Source organism: Bos mutus, chromosome 5 (assembly GCF_027580195.1).
Source record: "Bos mutus isolate GX-2022 chromosome 5, NWIPB_WYAK_1.1, whole genome shotgun sequence".
NCBI lineage: Eukaryota > Metazoa > Chordata > Mammalia > Artiodactyla > Bovidae > Bos > Bos mutus.
Genome location: NC_091621.1, coordinates 116,403,237 through 116,425,475, shown reverse-complemented (window position 1 = coordinate 116,425,475; position 22,239 = coordinate 116,403,237). Strand labels below are relative to the sequence as shown.

The window sequence follows — 22,239 nt, the reverse complement described above, 5'->3', positions numbered from 1 at the left end:
CCTTGGGAAAAATCACAAGTCTTTACAGTCTTAGTTTCATTATCTGTAAAATTTGGCATTATAGTTATTCCTATATAGGTTATTTTGATCTCTAGGCAAGGAACTATTACTGCTAATAGGAGGCACTTTGATTCTGTTTCACTCAAAATAGAGCTGAGCCCAGAGGGATTCAGCTCAGATCTGGGGCAGCCTGGTGGCAGCATTCATTTATTCAAATAACATCTATTTATTTAGCATCTACTGTGTGCTCAGCAAAGTAGTGGGAGGGTACCATGTATGAGACAATTTCTCCTGAGCTGCTGACAATTTTGCTGAAAAGTTACATGAAAGAAATTGAAAGTGAAAATCAATCAGTCCTTTCCGACTCTTTGCAAACCCAAGGAATATATAGTCCTGGAATTCTCCAGGCCAGAACACCCAAGTGGGTACCAGTTCCCTCCTCCAGGGGATCTTCCCGACCAAGGGATAGAACCCAACCCCGGTGGCCCGCATTGCAGGCAGATTCTTTACCAGCTAAGCCACCAGGGAAGCCCCATAAATCACAATAAAAGCCAATAAATTTTGTTCATGAATGAATGAAATGGCTAAGCTGAAGGACAGTAAGAGGATTGCTAATGGGGTTCCCTGCTTGGATTAACCTCTTCACAGCCCACATCTCTGAGCCACCAGGGAGGCGGGTCAGCTGGTAGGGAATCCGCCTGTAATGCCGGTGACGGGGTTCGATCTCCGGGTCGGGAAGATCCCCTGAAGAAGGAAATGGCAACCCACTCCAGTTATTCTTGCCTGGAAAATCCCATGGACAGAGGAGCCTGGCGGGCTACAATCCACGGGGTCGCAAAGAGTCAGACACTACTGAGCGATTAACACATACACACATATACATACAAATATATGTGTGCGTACTAAGTCGCTTCAGTCGTGTCCGACTCTTTGTGACCCCATGGACTGTAGCCTCCCAAGCTCTTCTGTCCATGAGATTCTCCAGGCAAGAATACTGGAATGGGTTGCCAGTGCCCTTCTCCTATATATATATATATATAATTTTAAAAAGCAGGGACTAAATGCTGTTCAAATTTGGTGAACGTGGGACCCTTACAGGTTGGAACAACCAAGGAAGGCTTCCTGAGAGCGTTCACATGAATTGTTCACTGATGCAACAAACATTCACCAACCGCTTATAAAGTGCCAGGCTCCGAGGACACAGCAGTGAACAATTCAGAGTGCTTGCTCTCGTGGGGACGATATTCCGGTGGAAGGACAAACAGACAATAAAGTATCAGTGAGAGGTGACTGTTGTATTTAAAAGTAAAGTCGCGTAAGTAGGAGATAGGAGATGTGCCACAGGAACTTAGAGACCAAAGCAAAAGGAGTAAGGGGTGTGGTCAGGCAGGGATCGGATTCTGACGGTTGGGAGAAGTTATTACTCTTTGGCCCTGAGGGATCTCAGAAAACTACTCACACATTCTTTTTCTTTCCTGGATATTCAAAGCATTGAGACATCCTTGAGAGAGTATAAGAAAAAAGAACGGTAACTCCCTAAGTCAGCCTATCGCCCCCTGAGGTTAGGGAACCAGGACCGGTCTTTAAAGAATCCATACCGCCCCTCCTACCTTGATGCATAATTCATGAACCTGTCGCGTTCCCACCCTCCCACTTCCCCAGAAGTCCCTTCCGGAAGCCGAGACCGCTGTTCTGAAGGTTCGGCCCCCTTCCTTAGCAGAACCTGCCTTCACTTCCGCGGTGGCGTCACATCCCTGAAAGGTCTATCCCGTCCGGCGGGCAGAAGCTACTTCCGCCCCTACCTGTCGTAACTTCCTCCCGGGGTGTGCTGGAGCCTGGGCCGCGCCGGATGTGCTCTAGCCGCTCCCGGAAGTGACTCGACCTTTGCATTTCCCCCCCTTTCCCTATTGCCGCCCCCCCACATTGCTATTTCCCTCCCTCCCCCCTTTTCGTTTCCGGCGCTCCCGCCTTCTCTCCGCCGCGGCTCAACTCTGAGTCAGTGGGGGGAGGGAGGGGAGGGAGGGGGCGTGGAGGAATCGGGGTTCTCGGGAGCACGAGCTGCAGCACCACTTCCGGGTGAGTGTTAGGGGAGGGAGGGAGGGGCCACCCATTGCCTCGCGCCCCCGCCCTGCGGGTGTCTCGCGCGCGATCCTTGCGTGTGAGTGTGTGGGTCTGTCTCGCGCCTAAAGTGCGTGCCCGCGCGCTCGCCTGACGCCCTCCCCTCCCCTCGCCCCCTCCGGGTCCTCCCACCGCACTCGGCTCCCTCCTTCCCAGCAAACACCGCCCCTCCCGCGCTCTGGCTCGGCTCTGGCGCCGCCGCAGCCGCCGCCGCCGCCTGGTGAGTCTCGCCGTCGCTGCAGCCGGCGCGCGCCGAGCTCTCTGCTCCTTCCCCCTCCCCTTTTCCTTGGGGGGGGGGGAAGAGGGGGGGTCCACGATGGGACTGTACGTGTGTCCGTCCCGGAACCGGAAGTGGTTGTGGAGGAGCGGGCGATGGGGAGGAATGGGGGGGTTTAGGGGGCGGGTGTCTGTCTGGTGGGTGGCAGAGTTCAGCTCCCTGGAGGGGAAGGAGGGGCGTCCCAAAGAAGGGTCTTTGAGGAACGGGTGGTGGGCGACCTCAGGAGAAGGCGCCCAGGGGCTGTCCCAAGGCAGAGAAGGTGTTTAGGGCACAGCTGGGGACTCCTGTAGCTAGACCACTGTGCAGGCTGAGGGAGGTACTTCTTGGCGCAGGGCCTTGGGTAGGCAGGGGCGAAGTCCTCACAGAGTGGGGGGAGGCCAGAGGAAGTGCCTGGGCCTGAGCTGGCACTGTGCCTGACACAAGGCCTTGTGCATCCCCCCAGTCCTCAGCTTTGCCTTCTGAGTCAACCCTCGAGAGGCAGGGACCCTTTTCTTCTTCCAACTCTTCTGTTCTCTGACCCTTGATCACCTGGGCGCCCCCCGGGAACTTAGAAGAACCAGTGTCTGAGCCCAGGGGTGGAACCCACACAGTGGTGGTAGAGTTCTTCTCAGTTGCTGGGAATTGGGTTTGTTTTCCTTGTATCCACATAGAGGGTGGCTCTGCACTCCTGTTACTGTATCCTTGCATCTCTGGATCTGTAGGTTGGGGTGGGGTGAGGGATCTGCCTGCCCTCCAGTCTTGAGTGCTGACAGTCAAAGAATTCCTGAGCTTCTCCACAGTTCCTTGGTGGCTGCATCCTCACCGGCCCCTGTAACCCCGACAATTTGTTTACAGAAAGTTCAGGAGCCCTGGAAAGGACAAGGAATAAGACGACAGGAGGAAGAGAGAGAGAGGGTAAGACAATTTGGGGTTAATGGCTTTTCTGGTTTGGGGGGAGAAGGGGGGTCATCATCAAATAGGCCTTTTTTGGACAACGTGACAGAAATTTTCAAGTAATAGCAATTGTAATCCTGGGGTTTGCTGTGGGAGAAAAATCAGCCTCTTCCTGTTATCTCTTGAGGATACCCAGGAAGTTCTGTGCAGAAAGTTGCCACTGTAACCATCACCTTCCATTCCCACCAGTCCTCATCACGAATGAGTTGGGAAATGCTCAAGTGAAATCACTAAGCAGTTGCACTAAGCGTTGCACTGTTTCTAAAGGAGAGATTTATTCTGCTTTGGGGACACATGGGCCCTAGTTGCCAGTGTAGCCTTTGTGGCATAGCTTAGGGAATCGCCTTCATGTATTTGGAACAAGCAGAACTGAGTTTGGAGTGGAGTTTGTGTCCTTAACATTGCATGAGTGTTTGGAGGGGATCTGGTGGGTGATTTCAGCCTGTGACAAGGGGTTATTTGAATTTGATATATAGCAGGGTGAAGTTTTGGGGGGAAAAGAACTGATTTGTGGGTAGTTTGAAATAAAAATGGATAAAACTGTATGGAATGGATTCCAGAAGTAGGTCTGAAAGAATTCAGAATAGGAGGCTTGATAGTAATTGGGTTTCAGGTGGTCGGAAAATGACAATATATCAACCCCAAAGAGCTTATAATTCTAGAGATGTCTTCTGAGAACCAGTTCCAGGCTGGTTTATAAAATGTATTCCCCTGTAGGTTTCTGAGCCAAATTGATGATTAAATATTAGGTGCGTATTCTCTCATCTCCAGCCTTTTTTTTCTTTCTTGCCTCATGTTGTCCAGGCCTGTCAGTTACTGGTGGAATAGGCAAGGCAAGGAGAACCACTATGGTGTCCTTCCTGCAGGACGTAGGTGCAGTGATCCAGTGGTGCCTAGGGTAGAAGGTTGCCGGCTTTGAGGTTCTGTCGGTCTTTCTGGGCCTGGTGTGCTGGTCTTTCCCAGTAGAGTTGGGATAAACCTGTTCTGAATTATTTTGTAGTTGGAAGAGTTCATGGTAGGAGGGTCCCAAATCCTGTTGGGATGGCCCTTCTCGAAGGCCCTTATAACTTGAGAAAAAGATTTGTCTCATAAGTGACGAAAAATGATCCTGGTGCTTCTTCACTTCAAGTTCTTAACTAATATTGCAACCTTTCTGCAGTTGTGCATCTTGGAACAGTTAATGAGTGTCTGAGATCCATGTGTCAGGTTCTTTCTGTAGTTGAATTCAACTTAGTTATTCTTTGCATCTCTCTTGTTAGTGCTTCTAGTTGGTCATTAGTAAGCTGGAGGCTATAGTTCTGAGACTTTGGGATAGATCCTTTGTAATTATGGAACTTTTATGTAACTTCTGCTAATTGTCACTACTAGTCCTCATTACGTGGATGTATTTCTCAACTCTCTTCTTTTTAGGAATACTTTGAGCATTTTATTCTTTTTTGTGTTGTCTCCATCTCATCTCCATATGTCTTATGAATTTGTTTTACGGGGGTTATACTCTTCCATCCTCTACCCAAGTAGAAACCTAGTTGAGTAGTAAATTATTCAGAGTCATCCACTGATGTGCAGGGCCAGATGCAGATTCTGGAAGCCTTGATTCCTCGGTCCATCCTCTTGCTACTAAATTTGGTTGGTACATTTCATGATTTCCTAAAGGTTGGTTGGGTGAGAGAATGTTGTTTTCACTTCCTCGGTCTTCCAAGATTTCTTTTGAGATTGGAAGAGGGATATGTAGTTTCCTGAACCTCTTGAAAAAAAACGTGCTCTCCAACTTCTCACTGATGAACAGTGGAGGCATGGTGCAGTAGTAAAGTTTAAATTAAAGTAAAGTTGGCAAATTTTCAGTCTGCCAACATCTTTCCATGTATTGTGTTTTCCTTCTTTCCTGCACTTTGGGGCTGTGATAGAAGTCTTCCCCTTCCTTCCCACTCTAGGGTCACCTATTCTGTTTGCTTTTGTTTTTAATATTTTGGCATAATCATCAAAATTAGTGCTGCTCTATGGGGAATTGCCTGGTGGTCTAGTGGTTAGGATTCGGCATTGTCAGTTCCATGTCCCAGGTTCTATTCCTGGTCTGGGAACTGAGATCTCACCAGCTTCCTAGCACAGCCAAAATAGAAAACAAAAAATAAGCAAAAGAAGCAACAACAACCAAAAAAACCTGGCACTCTGTATGGAGGTAAAGTTTCTCTGTAATATCATTATCTTCTTTGGGTTTTAAGACTGTTGACATGCGCCTGCTTGGATGTCAGGATGGTTTGGTGGAAATTCTTTCATGCACCATAGACAGTTGAAAGGAGAAGGGGTCAAACAACAGTTGGCAGGTATTTGAGTGACCTGGCACTGGCTGGGGCACCCTGTGACACAACCCCAGGGGGCGCCGTTGACATGTCTTCTGGCAGCAGTTTTCCTTCTTGGCCTCTGTCTGATCTCAGGTCAAGGATACAGAGATGTAAGTCGGCCTCATCAGGACAGTGTTGACCCTTCTCAGGTGTCACCCTGCCGGCAAGTATTGCTTCTAGTTGGGTGAGCAGGGCTCCCCGTGTACCCCCTTTTTGGGCCAATATGTTTATCAGAAGCCCACAGTCAACGTTTATCATGCTGTCTTGGGAACAGCCATGGTTCTGATCTGCAGCTTTGTTCTTTTAAGGACTAGAGCAGAGTGAGAGAACAGAGTATGAGGTAAGGGGTTGGAGGGACCTGTATTCCATTTGTCTGGTCTTTTAACTCAGACTCCATCATTCTAAAATCCCTTATCTTGGTGGCCAGGTGAATATCGTCTTTCACTGCATTTTGCGTCATTGAAAACTTCATTTTGGGGTTTGTTTTTGGCTGAGCCGGGCCTTCTGGGATTTTAGTTCCCCAACCAGAAATTAAACACAGGCCCATGGCAGTAAAGTGCAGCGTCCTAACCACAGGACTGCCAGGGAATTCCCTGAAAACTTCCATTTTTAAAAGCATTTATTGGGAACTACCTGCACAATGTATAGTCCATCCCTGGAAATGGTCTAAATTTTGAGTTGTGAATCACCCGCAGTGTGAGAGAGCACGTACTAGAGCTGGTCTCACCTAGGACCCTTTCCCAGCTTGCTCTTTGGTCCTGGGTTCAGATTTCTGCTCTGCTGTTTACTATTTACCTCCAGTTTCTTCATTTGAAAAATGGGTAACATCACATTAAAAATAACTATTTCAATAAAAATTTTTAAGAAAAAAAAAAAATAGGGATTGCGGGATCCTGCTTCATTAAATTGTTGTGGGATTAAATGGTGTGATGGTTGTAAAGTGTTCTGAACAGTTTCTTGAACACAGTTGGCACTTAGTCAATGCTAATGGCGGTGGTGATACCGTCCACCAGATCACTTGGCACCCCTGTGTAAGAACTGACAGGCCACGGTTGACCCAGAAACCGCTTCTCCAGAGCCCCCGGTGGACACTGTGAATGAATGTAGTTTGGAGGTACAGGGGGCCTCGTGCGCAGGAATCCTGTCGGAGGAAAACCTGTTTTCAGGCTCTCAGTTCCTCCCTCTTACATTTTCACATCCATATGAGTTGACTTCCTTGATTCTTTAGGGGGAAATTATAATTAGACCCTCCTTTCCTTTATTTAAAAACATTCTTTTTAAATTTTATGTATTTATTATTTGTTTGGGTGCACCGTCATAGTCGAGGCACTGGGGATCTTCCTTGCGCCATGTGGAATCTTCTGTTGCATTGCAGACTCTCTAGTTGTGGCGTGTGGGCTCAGTACTTGTGGTGCGAGCTTAGTTGCTCCGAGACGTGGTATCTTAGTTCCCCAACCAGGAATCGAACCCATATTCCCTGCGTGCAAGGCAGATTTTTAACCACTGGACCGCCAGGAAAGTCCCAGACCCACCTTTCCTTTACTTGCCAGCCTAATTCTCTACTTCGTTTCCAGCATAGTCACCACCCTTGTCTATTTCACCAGCCTCTCTCTCAGCCAGAAAGACGGATGGGGGCTTAGGTTCAAGTTGAAGCCCTGGGCATGACTTTCAAGATCTGGCTGCTGTCACTGGATTCGTTAAGTACAAAATTGCTTACTAGAAGATGGGCCCTGTGTTATAGAGTTGGGAAACAAGTTCAAGATGTGGCCCCTGCCTCTCCCCAAAGCTGGGCCAGATTGGATCCCCTGATGCTGGGATCTCATTGTTTCTCAATTTCCAATGCCTGCAGAGGGCCCTCCCTCCATAAACCAGCACGGGTGGGCAAGTGGGTAGCACCTGGGTGGAGAGTGTCCGATTTTACTGTATTTATACCTCAGGAAGCAGGGTTTGTCTGTGCTTGACCCTCGGGGCATTTCAGGTTGAGCCTCTCACGTGAAGCTGTGATTGCCGCAGATTTGGTACATTCCTGTCCTCTCTTTTCTGGGGAACGAATAGGCTGAAATTCAGTTCTGTTTCCATTCACAGGTTTTAAGAAAATTGAGAGTGTTGTTCGATAGAGCAGTAAGTGTGCTGAGACTTCTCAGAGGCTGAGGAACAGGGTTACGTCTGAGTGAGATCCTTTGGCTCCACCTCCTTTGTTGGAGAACTTTCCTGGTTTGCCTAGTCAAACAGCTCTTGGGACCAGGTTTCTGTGCCCAGTCTCCCTTCCAGCTATTGGTATCCCTGATGTCCACCTCCAGTGTGTCCTTGGCGGGACCGTGGCTGTAAGTCAGTACCTCCTGCGAGTCTTTTGCCCCTCCTGGAGCTTGATTGCTCTTGGCCCAGAGCAGGTGTTCATGTTTGTTTCCGCTTTTCCTCACGTCCCTTCGTAGCACTCTCTTCTTTTCCCTTCACCTGCTTCTGCTGGCCTGGATGTCCCCTTGGTCCAGGCTTTTGAGACGCTACTGTGGACCAGCAGCCTGAAATTAAGCCTTGCCAGGAACAGTGATCAGAGTGTGAAAGCAAGCGGTGGGTCAGCTGCATCTCAATTAAAACAATACATTTAAAAAATAAAAACAGTAACAAGAAAGAAAGTGAGTGGTGGGATCTCTTGCCTGGGTTTCAGACCCGTCGGTGACTTCCAGTGTGATCCTGAGGGATTCCTTTTCTTTTTTCTTATTCCTCACTCCCAGGGTTTTAAGCTTACGTGTCATCTGCACACAGAGAACTTGAGCTTGTAGAGGCACAGTGTTTGAGAACTCCAGAGAGGTCTGGTAATGTGTGTGTGTTCTGGCCCACCAAAGTCCCTGTTCTCAATCCTTTTAGGTGGCGATCTGGGGTCCTGCTGCTACTGTGAGAGCTAACACCCCTTTTAAAACTGCGTACTCCAGGGACTTGCCTGGTGGCTTAGTGGCTAAGACTCCACCGTCCTGTGGTTGATCCCCGGTCAGGGAACTAGATCCCGCATGCCACCACTGAAGATTCTTCATGCTGCAACAAAGGTCCCTCGAGCCACAACTAAGACCCAGTGTAGACAAATATATGTTTAAAGAACAAACTGATTCCCGCATGTTCTCGCTGCTCAGTCCAGGGTGTGTGGTACCCAGTGCAGCACTGAGTTTGTTCTTACACCCTGAGGAGATCTGTGGGGGCGTGGCTCCCAGATATCATATGGAGCCCCAAAATACTGTGATTCTGATTCTCATCAGTTTCATTCTTTAATTTTCTTGGGCATTTTGTGTTCTGACCAAGAACCTTTTCAAACTATATGACCTATAGACATGTGGATTGGAACCCTTGGAATTTTTTTTATTTCAAGGAGATGGATTTGAGGGATGAAGGGAGAGGAACAAGGATAGATGCCCCAGCTCTTTTCAACCTGATCAGTGATCTGCTTTGTGTGTACATGGGCCCCTGCCTTCCTCTCTCATGGAAAGACTTCAGTTTCTCTCTCTTCTTAATTTCTAGTATACTATTTTATTTATTTTTCTCTGCGCTGGGCCTTTGTTGCTACAGGGACTTTTCTCTAGTTGCGATGAGCGGAGACTACTCTCTGGTTGTGGTGCTTGGGCTTCTCATTGAGGTGGCTTCTCTTGCTGTGGAGCACAGGCTCTGGGGCACCTGGGCTCAGTAGTCGCGGTTCCCAGGCTCTAGAGCACAGGCTCAGTAGCTGTGGCGCTCAGGCTTAGTTGCCCCGTAGCATGAGGGTTCTTCCCCAGACCGGAAATCAAACCCGTGTTGCCTGCCTTGTCAGGCAGGTTCTTTACCACTGAGCCACCAGGGAAGCCCATGACTTCACTTTCTCTTCTTGTCACTAAAGAAAGCAATACCAGTTCTGTTTCTTGGGGCTACAGGAAGCACTGTGTGGGTAAATGAGCTCTCTCCCCAGCATCTGATCCTGGGAGCTCCGGTTGGATGCGGATGTAGTGCCAAGGGCCCTGAGCGCAGGGACCCGTGTGCCAGGTCTGAGGGCTTGTTCCCAGCCCTGTGGGAAGAGACCAGGAGCTCCTCTGCTCCTCTCCCCACTGCTGAGCTGGTTCAAGTTATTCCTGCCTGTGACGTGGTGTCTCTTTCCATCTTCAGGTAGAATGGAAGAATCTCACTTCAATTCTAACCCGTACTTCTGGCCTTCAATCCCCACGGTCTCAGGACAGGTAGGTGGTGGTTGGCTCCCTTGTGTACTTTTGTCAGCTCCGAGTAGCAAGTTCTGTGACTGTGGATGCTGAAGCAAGATAAATCCTATGCTGTCTCCCCAGGATTATATAGCGTTTCCACTCAGCTAATCTCTGGAAGCGCAGCTATTAACCCCCGTCTTTTGGTCTCCACGGAGCAGGGTGCCAAGGGAGCATGCAGGCTGGACCCTCCCTCACAGGCCGCTGTCTCCTTCCTTTCCTTTCAGATTGAGAACACAATGTTTATCAACAAGATGAAGGATCAGCTGCTGCCAGAGAAGGGCTGTGGGCTGGCTCCTCCCCACTACCCCACCTTGCTGACAGTGCCTGCCTCGGTGTCCCTGCCCTCGGGCATCAGCATGGACACAGAGTCCAAGTCAGACCAGCTGACCCCACACAGCCAGGCATCGGTCACCCAGAACATCACGGTGGTCCCCGTGCCGTCAACAGGACTGATGACCGCCGGTGAGCACCTCCACTCTTCTCCAATCTGAGGTGTTGATCTTCCGCGATCAGTACCCCAGGCTGGAGGGCGCCGGGGACATGGGGAGTGGGATACGTGTTTTGATTCCTCAATCAAATCTTTATTAAGTGCCTACTGTGTGCCTAGCAATGCGCTAGGCATTGTGGGGGATACAAAGAAGTAGAAGATGCGGTCCCTGCCTTTGAGGAGGTGACATTCTTTCCTTCTCTGAATCAAGGAGTCTCCTGTTCTCAGAGGTGGAGAAGAGAAGGGAGTCAATCAAGGGGTAAATCTCACTGTTACCGGGCGGGGTGGGGACAGGGGTTAGGAGACCATTGTTTTTCTACAGGGTTTGGGGTTTCCTGTATACTCCGGGTGGGGGGACGGTGGTGAGGGGCTACGTAGACAATGATCTGGGGAAAATGAAGTAGGACCAGGGTGAGGACCAGACAACATGACACCATCTCCTTTTTCTCGCAATCCTAGGTCCTGGCCTGGTTATCACGTCCCCCTCAGGCTCCCTCGTGACCACAGCCACGTCAGCTCAGACCTTCCCCATCTCGGCTCCCATGATTGTCTCAGCTCTTCCCCCTGGCTCACAAGCCCTGCAGGTGGTCCCTGACCTCTCTAAGAAGGTAGCATCAACCCTCACCGAGGAAGGCGGCGGCGGCGGAGGTGGCGGTGGCGGCACTGTGGTGGCCGCTAAGCCCCCCCGGGGCCGAAAGAAGAAGCGGATGCTGGAGTCAGGGCTGCCGGAGATGAACGACCCTTATGTCCTCTCCCCTGAGGACGACGATGACCATCAGAAAGACGGCAAGACCTACAGGTAAGGGTGGCAGGGGGCTGGAGTGGGTGCCGCTCTCTCAGCTTCCCTGCCCTGTTGGGCTCAGCGCTCTGGCAGCTTCCACCTCAGATCCATGTGCATGTCAGGTGTTCAGTTGAGGGGGAGGAAGATGAGGCTGCTGGCCCTTCTCTGGGGCCTCTTCCCCAGGAGGCAGACCCATTTTGCCCCTTCATTTTTGGGGGTTGTCAGCATTGACTTATTGGGGGTGACATAATGGAATTTGTTTTGTTACGAGGCTTTAGACTAGGTTCAAGACTCTTGTCTCCATCTCCTTTTTGCTTTCTACATTTTCCATTCCTTTTTTTCCAAGAAACTTTTCTGGTTAAACAGCTAACCTTAACCTGTGTTCCATCCACCAGTTTGTGGGCCCTGTTTGAGCATTGAGCCTGCCTGACCCTGCATGGTTGGGATGACGGGATGATGGGAGGGGTCTGTATTAAAAGATGGAGCAAATAGGATTCCCTCCCCTCCCCCCTGTGGAATATTCGCTTGTTATGGCTGTTTGCTCACCTTCTCATTATGGAAGTTCTTTTCATCTCCTACTTCCTTTAAGTTGCCCATTGCCAAAAAGCATTCTAAGCATATTTGCATGTTATACTATATGAAAATGGTTACATTATCTGAACTCCCTACCCTTTGAAAATTGGAAATCTTTTATTCCCCTTGAGAACCATCAAGGGCCCTAGAGGGTTCGGGGAGTTTAGCCCCAGTGTACAGAGTGGAATAACCATTGTCGAAGCTTTGACGCAGATGGGCAGACATGCATGGCTGGGAGACTGGGTCTGTCCTTAGCGTACCGAGATGGGCAATGTTGTTCCCATTTTAGGAGCGAAGGGAACTGCGGCACAGGAAATGGACAGAGCCTTGGGCTCATGGATTCAGTTCCCGGCTCCACCACGAACTTGCTGTGTGACCCTGGGCAAGTCCTTTTCCCCTCTCTGGGCCTCAGTTTCCTCATCTGTAAAATGGGGAGAATTCTGTTTATGCCTCCCAGTTGTTGGGAGTATTTATCAGATAAGATTTGAAATGTTGGGAACTTCAAAACAGATAAGAAATGGTCATCACGTAGCATTTATTTATTTTTTATGTGTTGTACATTTCTATCATGGAGAGTTCAGAGCGTTTAAAAGTCTTCTTTGTAAATCAGAATGAGGGGAGTGTTGCTGTGCTCTGCAGAAAGTATTGAGCACTGCAGAATTCCAGCTCATAACCTGAAAGCTCACTGCAGCTTTATTATTGCAGGTGTACCCTACTTTATACAGTAAAAGTGTTCCTGAAAAATGTTTACATCATGTCATATCATAAAGGTACTTGACAAGCTTGATTCATTTAAAGGCATCGTTTTATATATTTCATAAAATGAAAATCCCTTTTATTTTGTACAAATCTGGGTTTTTATGTATTTGCTTAAAGTGAGGTCATTGTGACATTGAGCCACAGCTCAATGAGTTCATTCCTTGAAGAAGTGATGGGAGGACTCCCTGACACTGGGGGGCCCTTCACAGGGATCGGGGTCCTCTGATTCTGCTGTGGTTTCTCATGTGCTTTCTGGACCCACATGAGAGCCATTTCTGGACTTCTCACACTGCATGTGCAAAGAAATGTGAGCTTACAATTGGAGGGCAGCCGTGACAGGACTTCCATACTCACAGTGTTTTTGGAATTCTTGACCAGCCCCACCTCCAGGTGCTAAAGGGAACTCTGAATTTAAGGGGGACTAAATCCTTAGGTTGAGAATATCCCCTGGAGAAGGGAATGGCAACTCACTCCAGTATTCTTGCCTCGGAAATTCCATGGACAGAGTAGGCTGGCGGACTCTAGTCCATGGAGTCACAAAGGGTCAGACACGACTGAGAAACTAAACCAACACCACAACTGTGTTATAGGTAAATGGAATTGTTTCAGAAACTCAGAACTCGGAGGTTCCAGAGGAATCTTTTTAATCGTGAAGAATCGCGTTTGCAAATCCATGTGTGGGTCAACCACAACCACTCCTGTGGTCCATAGCATTTAACTGGGCGTTGAGGGAATTGGGTTCTTTTTCTCTGGGCAAGTCAACTTATTTCTTGCTCTCTATTCCCATCTGTAAAATGGGAAGATTCATCCTGGCCCTCATCTCCTGTGGAAATGTTCTGAGGAAAATCTGAATATCCAGATGTTTTTGATCATCTTAGGGGAAAAAAGAGTCGCTAATTCAAAGCTGTTCTTGTAACCAAGGCTGTGGCCTTGCATGCCTCCACAGGGGCACCCTTGTGGCATCAGGTGTGCACAGAGGCCTCGGGAGCTGTGTGCCCGGTGACATGGACACTGGCCTTCCTATCCTGCCCACTGCCACAGCTCTCCTAGTCGGGTTTCTCCCTCCCCCCACCACAACCCCAACCCCTCACACACATACCTGGCATTAGATTTGTACTTACTTGGCTTCAGAGGATTTCAGAGATGGAAGTACATTAATGGTCACTTAAGCCTCCCTGTAGTTTTAGTGTTTAAATGTTTCTGGCAGATGCTGCAGTGGTCTAGCTCTCCCTCAATCCCTTCTAGAGTGAGGAGTCTTAGGTCAGGTGAGAATGAATCATGGGTTGTCCAATGGCAAATGGCTTCACCTTTCTGAGCATTTGTGTTCCTGTCTGTAAAACAGGACAGTGCTTGCCAGATTGTTGTGAGGAGTGGAAACCGTGTGTTTAAAGGGCCTAATTCAAGGAACTTCCCTGGTGGTCCAGTGGTTAAGACTCTGTTCCCAATGCAGGGGGCCCGGGTTCGATCCCTGTTTAGAGAACTAGATCCCACATGCCTCAGTGAAGACCCAGTGCAGCCAAATCAATGAATAATACGTGTTGTGTGTTTTTTTTTTTTAAAGGGCCTAATTCAGGCACAACAGCAAATGACATCTATTAACTCCCATTTAGTACTGAGTTATTATCACAATCATCTGTATGATACTTACCCCTCTGGAGACGGCACATTTTGTTGCCAGTCCATTTTCGATGAATTTAAGTTTGGCAGAGCTTCTGTAGTTGAAAACTTTGATGAAGAGGCTTGTTTCTGTTTTTTATAATTAATTCCAGATGAAGGGTACAGTTATGTGTTCAGCATTCACACGCAAACTAACGAGGTTTCATTGGACTTAACATGAGTGGGTGTGTCTTTCCACCTGCCTGAGAAATCTTAGTGGTGGAAGGAAATTAATCTCATAACTTTAGTTCAGTTTCTCCTCCAAGTGACAACGTGTCTAGTTTTTAACCTCGGTCTTAGTGAAATACAGAGTAGTGTGAGCTCGTCCAGCACTGGTGCTGCTAACGTTAATGCAGTTCTGTTACTGGGGAACACTTGGCTTACTGTTGACCATTCTGGGTCTTTGAGGGGCAGATATTTCTCTCTCCATTTTACAGACCAGAAAATCGAGGTCTAGATTGACAAGCAGGATTGTAATTAAACCCTGCCTAGAGCCCAGGTGTCCAGACTTCCGTTGGACCCTACTGACTATAAACAGCAACCCGCCCATACACACAAAGATACACACACACATACACATATACACACACACAATGGGTGGATATACCAGACAACAAACAGCAAGGGGTTGGTCAGCTGGTAATTGGATTTCCTTCAGAGTTTTCAGGCAACTCTAGAATAGAAATAGCCTTACCAATGGGCATTTTAGTGGAAGCGTCAATACAGCAACTGTATCCCCAACTCATTAGAGTCTCATCCTCTCTGAGGAGCTCAAGAGTTCTTTTTAGTCCCCATCTGAATTATTCTCTGAAAATTTTCCTGGGATCAGAAAAAAAGCAGAACCCCCCCTTCACCATCCCCGAGCTCCTCTTCGAGAAGGAGGACCCAGAGCAGAGGGTCCAGATTGCCCTGGCTCCCAGGCTGCGGCCCTTGCTGGCAGCCCACGTTACGTGCTGCTGAGTTGGTCAGGAGTGATAGGGTTCCAACTCACGTAGATACTACATAGCTTTTCCCCAGTAAAGTCTAGATAGCTGTGACTTATCTTGCCCACAGGCCTCCTTATTTGATATTGTTGGGCAATGTCAGTAGGAGAAGGATTGCCAGCTCAGGTGATGAGTGCAAGTTCACGCAGATGCTCCTGCTGTCAACCTGAGGTGCTGGCGTTGGTGCCAAGCAAAGGTTCAGCAGGAAGCTCAGTGTTTTGCCAGTCTTCTTCTCCTGAACGTTTGGGGGGTACAACCCACTCCAGCAATTTCCTTGGCTCATTGCAGAAGTAGTTCTCATGTGACTGGCGAGGGGCTGGGGGTGGGGTAGTGGGTGAAACATTGGATACAGGGTGGAGGCCAGATGCAGGGTTGGGGAAGGCCCCCTCCAAGTAATCGTGCTGTTTCTCCACCCCATGGAGGAATCTAGATTCACTGTCAAACAGGAAGTAGGAGAAAATCTGAGGAGACAGGAGAAAAGTCCTTCTGGGGAACCTGGTCGGTTTGTCCTCACTGTCCTCTGAGGAGCTGGAGGGTTCCTCGAGGGATGTCCTTTCGCCACGGGACCCTAGAGGAAGGGGCGCTTAAAAATCTGAAATCAAGTTACAGGCAGAAGGAAGATGGGCGTGAGGCGAATTCACGTCAGCCCAGGGCTAGTCATAAGGTTTTCCTGTCTCACTTGGTTGAATTCTTGTTTATGTACACACTGGGGAGTCCAGGCATTAAGCAAACACTTGAATTAAATACTCACATTGTGCCGGGCTGTGTTGAAAGTGTAGGCTGTCAGGATAGATAAAATAGAGCCCCTCATCTGGAGGGCCTGTGGAGTGACTGGCACAGGAGAGATCAGAGGGGTTGGCGTCCCTGGCAGCGGAGGGGCGGGCTCAGCCACTCCCGCTTGGTGAACAGAGTCCTAACCGCTGCCCTCCCTTGGCCCAGGTGCCGGATGTGCTCCCTGACCTTCTACTCGAAGTCGGAGATGCAGATCCACTCCAAGTCCCACACCGAGACCAAGCCCCACAAGTGCCCACACTGCTCCAAGACCTTCGCCAACAGCTCCTACCTGGCCCAGCACATCCGTATCCACTCAGGGGCCAAGCCCTACAGTTGTAACTTCTGTGAGAAATCCTTCCGCCAGCTCTCTCATCTCCAGCAGCACACCCGGTAAGGCTGCTCTCGGTACCCCCCCACCCCCCCAACTCCCCTGCCAAGCGTGGACCCTGAGGCCACGTGGCCAGCACCTCCTCCTCCTCTCTCCACCTTTATCCTGTGTCCCTTTCCACCTTGCCCCTGGGAGCCTCGACTCTCCTATTGCTGTTTGTGAAAACTAATGACATGTCCCTGCAGCTCAGGCGGGGTGGAGCCGGGAGACTTGTGCTCTCTGGCCCCAGAGACTGGACCCATCTGTGCGGTTTCTCTCTGTGTCTGTGTTTGGAAATCTTCTGCAGAGCAGGCCCTGCTCTTACTATATACTTCAGGTCAGAGCGAAGGTGCGCGTTCAGCCTCAGGTCCATGGGCAGCAGGCGGTGGTGGTCTTTGTTCAGATTACTGTGTGGAAGCAGGGTTTCCGTGGTGAGTGTGTGACCTTGGCCCAAAGCGGAGGGCTGACGCGCCGGAATTCTTTAAGGTTACTGGAGCCAGGGGTGCCGCTCTTCATCATCTCACTGCCATTCTAGCCACCGATTTAAGATCAGCAGCAGCGTAGACGCGGGTGTCCTCTTCACCAGCCTCTCCGGGGGGAGGGAGGCGGGGTGCTCTCGTCCATCAAGCAGCATCCTTGCACCCAGCGGAGAGCTGAGCCCGTGGTGTCGAGCCGCTCCCTCCTCCCCCTCCCTCCTCTCCTCTCCGGCAGGATCCACTCCAAGGTGCACACGGAGATCATCAAGCCCCACAAGTGCCCGCACTGCTCCAAGACCTTCGCCAACACCTCCTACCTGGCCCAGCACCTCCGTATCCACTCGGGGGCCAAGCCCTACAACTGTTCCTACTGCCAGAAGGCCTTCCGCCAGCTCTCCCACCTCCAGCAGCACACACGGTAAGGGAGAGTGGCGGGCTACTGCCCCCGCCCCGCTGGCATGCCCTCCCCACCCCCGCCCCGGACACACACAACAACCCGCATGCGGGGGGCGGGGGAGAGACCCGGCTGGAGGAGAGAGCTGGCACCGGGGAGGAAGACCACGCAAGACTGGAGACACCGGTGGACATTCAGAGATCTGCCTTTGTGGGTCAGAAGCAGTGCCGAGGAGACGCAATGACTGGGCCATTCCCTGATCTGAGGGAGGAGGAAACCCGCTGGGAGCATAGCTGACAAGTCCTTCTCTCATCCTCCTGCCTGGAGACAACCTGGAACGTGCACATGTCTGCCAAGATTTTCTCCTCGAGGACATTTGGTTGGAGAAGACTGTCCCTCTAGCCCTTGGGCACCAACTATGAACAGGAGGTAGAATGAGACTTCAGCCAGCTACCAGCCTGGCGACACCGACAGCACCACGCAAGGCTCCCAGGGAGGCCAGGAGTACAGAACAGAACACATGCCAAATGTGCACAATGAAACGAAAAGGCTCCCACCCCATGATGTGCAGTTTGTCCCGTGATCCTCGAGTAGCCGGGAGGAGGTGAGCCTGCGTTTGGAAGACCTGATGACCTTCGATGGGATCAAGTTGAGCTGGAGTCCAGGGTCTTGCTGGCCATAGGCCTCCTCTCCCGGCTGTTTCTGGAGGTGGCAGTTCCCCTTAACGTGGTCCCACAGCTGGCTTCTCGAAGAGGAGGAATCAGGCTTTCCTCACAAGGAGACGCATCCTGCGAGGTTTTCAGGATTTTTACACCCATGGTCTCAAAAAGCAGCTGGTCACAGAGATGCTTCTGAAGTCCCTGCCAAGGAGCAGGGATCTAGAGACCCTCAAGTCCTTGGCTCACCTCAGCATAGGGCCCTGTGGTGTTTGAAGCGATCAGATTTGTACTAACCTGGGCATTTCCTACTGTGAGGGCAGAACTAGGCAGAACCCCAGGAGCTTCCTGTGTCACGTTGCCCTTCACGGTTCGCGTAACTCTGTGCTCTTCTTTGACACCAGAATTTTCTCTGGGAGTGGTGCTAAGGTTGAAGTGATGGTTTCTGGCTGTGTGTTGGGGACCATGGGAGAAGTGTCTTGTGTTTCTTCTCACTGTTTTGTTTATCTTACGTTTCTGAACATTCATGAGGGATGATTGCTGTGGGAGCTGCCTCAGCTGCCAGGTTGTGGCCTGACTGTCCCTTGGCTGCTAGGCCCCCAGCCTTCCCCGCCCCCAGCCCCGCAAAGGAGCCCAGCTTGAGCCGTGTGGCATGGGCAGCAAGCAGAAGTTGGGCCCGTGGCCTGAGCTGGCGCTTCCTGGAGACCCGCGCCGTGTTCCCCAAGTAGGCCTGCTGAGGCGCTGGTTCCTGAGCGGCCTCGCTGACGTCCTCTCCCTTTCTCCTCTCATCCCATGCAGAATCCACACTGGGGACAGGCCATACAAATGTGCACACCCAGGCTGCGAGAAAGCCTTCACACAGCTCTCCAACCTGCAGGTAACTGCTCCACCCTCCACACAAGGCCTGAGACTTGGCCTGAGTCTTGGGGATTGAGGTGCTGTGTCACCAGCCAGTGGTTCCCAAACTTTTTCAGGACCCTTTACACTCTTAACAGTCATCGAGGAACCCAAAGAGCTTTTGTTGACGTGGGTAATCATATCTAATTACAGAGATTATCAAACTGAAAAACTGTTTGGTAATTTGTTTATAAAAGTAACAAACAGGGATTTCCCTGGCAGTCCAGTGGTTAAGACTGCATTGCCAATGCAGGGGGTGTGGGTTTGATCCCTGGTCAGGGAACTAAGATCCCACGTGCTGTGTGGCTCAGGTAAAAGATTTTTAATAAATAAATTTTAAAAATTAAAAAAATTAAAATAACAAACCTTGTTGCACATCAGCATAAACATCTCTAAATCCTCCCCCATTGCCCACCAAAAAGAAAATTTAGAAGAATGGCATTGTTTTACTTTTATGCTTCCTTCTGTAACATCTGGCTCACTGAAAGATGGAGGGACTCTCTTTGTGCTGCATTTATTCTATTCCATATTAGACATTATGTTATCTCTATGCAGCCCCCTGAGAGGTCTTGGTGTGCTCCAGCAATCTCCGCACTGAATAAATGGCCCCGGCGTAGCTGCCAGTCTGACTTTTGGGATCCTGGTGCTTGCTGCCCTATGGGTGCTGCTTCCTTTAGCTGGTGCCTCCTGAGGTTTCATCTGAAGTGGTTTCTAGTGTCTGTGGACAGAAGCAGAGGTCAAGAGTCCTGGGGCCAAACTCAGGGCCTTCCATTAAGGTTGAGGAGGCAGGAGGGCAGAGTCTGGCACATCTATCCTGATTTCTCCCCATTTTCTCAGTCCCACAGGCGGCAGCACAACAAAGATAAACCCTTCAAGTGCCACAATTGTCACCGGGCGTACACAGACGCGACCTCGCTGGAGGTGCACCTGTCCACGCACACAGTGAAGCATGCCAAGGTGTACACCTGCACCATCTGTAGCCGGGCGTACACGTCGGTGAGCACTCCTCCCACCCCCCTGAAGGTGCTGCACCGCACCTGTGACCACGCCCCCTCCCTTGCTCCAACTTGGAAGGATCAGGAAAGAGAACCGAAGTGAAAAGACGCAGAGCTGAGAAATGTAGAGGATGCCTGGTCCTTTAAGCTTAGGTCCACCGCTCAGCAGTGACTCTTCATTTTCCTTAGACATAAGACAAAAGAAAGCACCTTGAAATTGTGAGAGATGAGATTTTAGTTAGACCTCTTCATTAGACTCCGGGGCTTCCCAGGTGGCGCAAGTGGTAAAGAACCTGCCTGCCAGCGCAGGAAATGTAAGACACGTGGGTTCTGTCCCTTTGTCGGGAAGCTCCCCTTGAGGAGGAAATGACAACCCACTACAGTATTATTGTTTGGAGAATCCCATGGACAGAGGAGTCTAGTGGGCTACTACAGTCCATGGGGTTGCAAAGAGTCAAGACACTGAAGCGACTTAACACACACACACATTAGATTCCAGAAAAAGGTGTTCAAGTTGTTCCATTAAGAGATCTTGGAGAAAATGACAGCGTTCCCTGTGCCAGATGAATGCCCACGGTGACTCTATAAAGGTCCCCCTCTCTTGTCCACCCAGTAGTGAGCCCTGAAAGTGGCTTCAGGGGAGAACCTGTGAGGTTCCAGAATACCTCTGTATCCATGTTGTTCCATTTAAAGCAAAATAACAGCCCTTCTTTCCTCCCCTCAACTCCTTTTCCATCTCCCCCAGGAAACGTACCTGATGAAACACATGCGCAAACACAACCCTCCTGATCTCCAGCAGCAGGTGCAGGCGGCGGCGGCAGCAGCAGCGGTGGCCCAGGCCCAGGCCCAGGCCCAGGCCCAAGCCCAAGCTCAAGCTCAAGCCCAGGCCCAGGCCCAAGCCCAGGCCCAAGCCCAAGCCCAGGCCTCTCAGGCTTCGCAGCAGCCACAGCAACAGCAGCCACAGCCACCACACTTCCAGTCCCCTGGGGCAGCCCCCCAGGGTGGGGGTGGCGGGGACAGCAACCCGAACCCTCCACCCCAGTGTTCCTTTGACCTGACGCCCTATAAGACGGCGGAGCATCACAAGGACATCTGCCTCACCGTCACCACCAGCACCATCCAGGTGGAGCACCTGGCCAGCTCGTAGAGACCTGTGCTGCCGGCCACTGGGAAGAGGGGGAGGAAGAGCCGGTCCCTCCTTTCTCCAGCTCCTCCCGGTGGGAAAAGTCCTCTTCTTCTTTGACAGGCCACAGCTCCACCTCCTTGGGCTTCAGGCGCAGCCTTCCTTCCCAGGATACCATCCTTATTCTCAGCTCCTCTTCAGAAGGAACGTCAGCCCTCCCGATGGGCAGAGGAGTACTGAGCTGGTAGCGTAATCCGGCAGCCTCCCTGCCTAAGCATAGCTTTTAAAATTGGGGGTTGGTGCTCAGGGGAGGGGTTTGCTATGACCTCATAGAGACTATTCCAGCGGGGCACTTACTCTCTCCTCACCCTCGTGATCCTCCAAGCTCGGGCTGATAAGAGGACTAGAGGTTGGCCCTCCCAGATGTCAGAGAGGAGGGAGTCCTAAATGCATCCAGCCTCCTGTTCTACTCTTGCCTGCGAAGGAACAGAGGTTCCTCCCGTGCCCCTCTCCCTGGGAGCCATTTTCTTTCCCTCATGACCTCACTTCACTTCTACCTAATACAGGAAAGAGGTCTGGGGTGGGGATCAAGGGCTGAGATGTGGTCCCCAAGGGGCCAGAGATCCCCAAAATGGTCAAGGTGGCTTAGAAGTGTGGGTTATGGTTTTCCTTGGAGTCTCTCCTCTTCTCTGCCAGCCGAGGCCCTGTGCTCTGTCTCCCAATCCCCAGCCTAAGGAGCTGTGGGTTCCTTAAGAAACCCCACAAGGGACTGCTGCAGAGAAGGGAGAGTTCAGGGCAAATGCAAAGACTGGACTTAGCTCCCTAGGTGCCACGGTCAGTTGCCGGACACGGATTTATATATAAATATATATATATAAATATATATATATATCCACTCATCACGCCTTTGTTGTTGTAACCATTTCTGTGTTTATAAATGCATTATCTCAGAATTTTCATATTTGATGTTTTGTTTATTTTTGTCCCCTTTTTGTTTTTCTCCACCCTGTCTCCTGGCCAGCAACATTTTTTTTTTTTTTGGTCTTTTTTTTTTTTTTTTTTTTAAATCATGGCAGATTTCCGAGAAAAGAGAAAATGGAAAAAAAAAAAAAAATCAGGAAACAAGTTGTTATAAAGCAATTTAAAATGAAGACAAAAAAAAGGAAAAACTTATGTATAAAACCAAGGGGTGTTTTTAGAACCTTGTATAGAAATAAATTCGTGTAAAAGGATCAGAGGCAGTGGAGCTACTGATGTGAGTATAAGCATGGGGGAAATAGCTATCTGGAGAGGCATTCAAGGCCAGGATGGAGGATTGACAGTAGTGTGTGTGTGTTAAGAGTGAATGCTCTGCGACGGGGCCGTGTGTGTGTGTGTGTCCCTAGCCACAGAAGGCCACACAGCCTTGAAATTTCTGAAGTGGAACTTTGGTTTACG

At 50.2% G+C, this 22,239-nt stretch overlaps 1 protein-coding gene across 12 annotated transcripts; it reads left to right on the top strand.

Annotated features, from left to right (window-relative positions):
- The first annotated feature begins 1,884 nt into the window (after positions 1-1,884).
- On the top strand, positions 1,885-21,755 carry ZNF384 (zinc finger protein 384). Of its 12 annotated transcripts, XM_070371808.1 has the most exons (13): positions 1,885-2,076; positions 2,275-2,338; positions 3,230-3,289; positions 9,790-9,860; positions 10,106-10,343; positions 10,580-10,627; positions 10,828-11,167; positions 12,012-12,104; positions 16,060-16,284; positions 16,973-17,155; positions 18,586-18,664; positions 19,522-19,680; positions 20,425-21,755. In XM_070371808.1, the coding sequence occupies exons 4-13, from the start codon at positions 9,795-9,797 to the stop codon at positions 20,824-20,826; spliced, it is 1,833 nt and encodes a 610-aa protein (XP_070227909.1). In that variant the 5' UTR covers positions 1,885-2,076; positions 2,275-2,338; positions 3,230-3,289; positions 9,790-9,794; the 3' UTR covers positions 20,827-21,755. The 12 variants fall into 12 exon arrangements, with proteins under 12 accessions (XP_070227909.1, XP_070227910.1, XP_070227907.1 ...); XM_070371809.1 differs by lacking the exon at positions 2,275-2,338; XM_070371806.1 differs by lacking the exon at positions 1,885-2,076 and having other exon boundaries at positions 2,083-2,338.
- The last annotated feature ends 484 nt before the right edge of the window (positions 21,756-22,239 follow it).

What these genes read in the sequence shown, in the direction of transcription:
- ZNF384 (XM_070371809.1), top strand. Translation starts at nt 9,795, where the DNA reads ATGGAAGAATCTCACTTCAATTCTAACCCGTACTTCTGGCCTTCAATC. An exon ending in AAAGACGGCAAGACCTACAG is followed by an intron (nt 11,168 to 12,011) that starts GTAAGGGTGGCA and finishes TTCCCATTTTAG; the next exon opens with GAGCGAAGGGAACTGCGGCA. An exon ending in CATCTCCAGCAGCACACCCG is followed by an intron (nt 16,285 to 16,972) that starts GTAAGGCTGCTC and finishes CCTCTCCGGCAG; the next exon opens with GATCCACTCCAAGGTGCACA.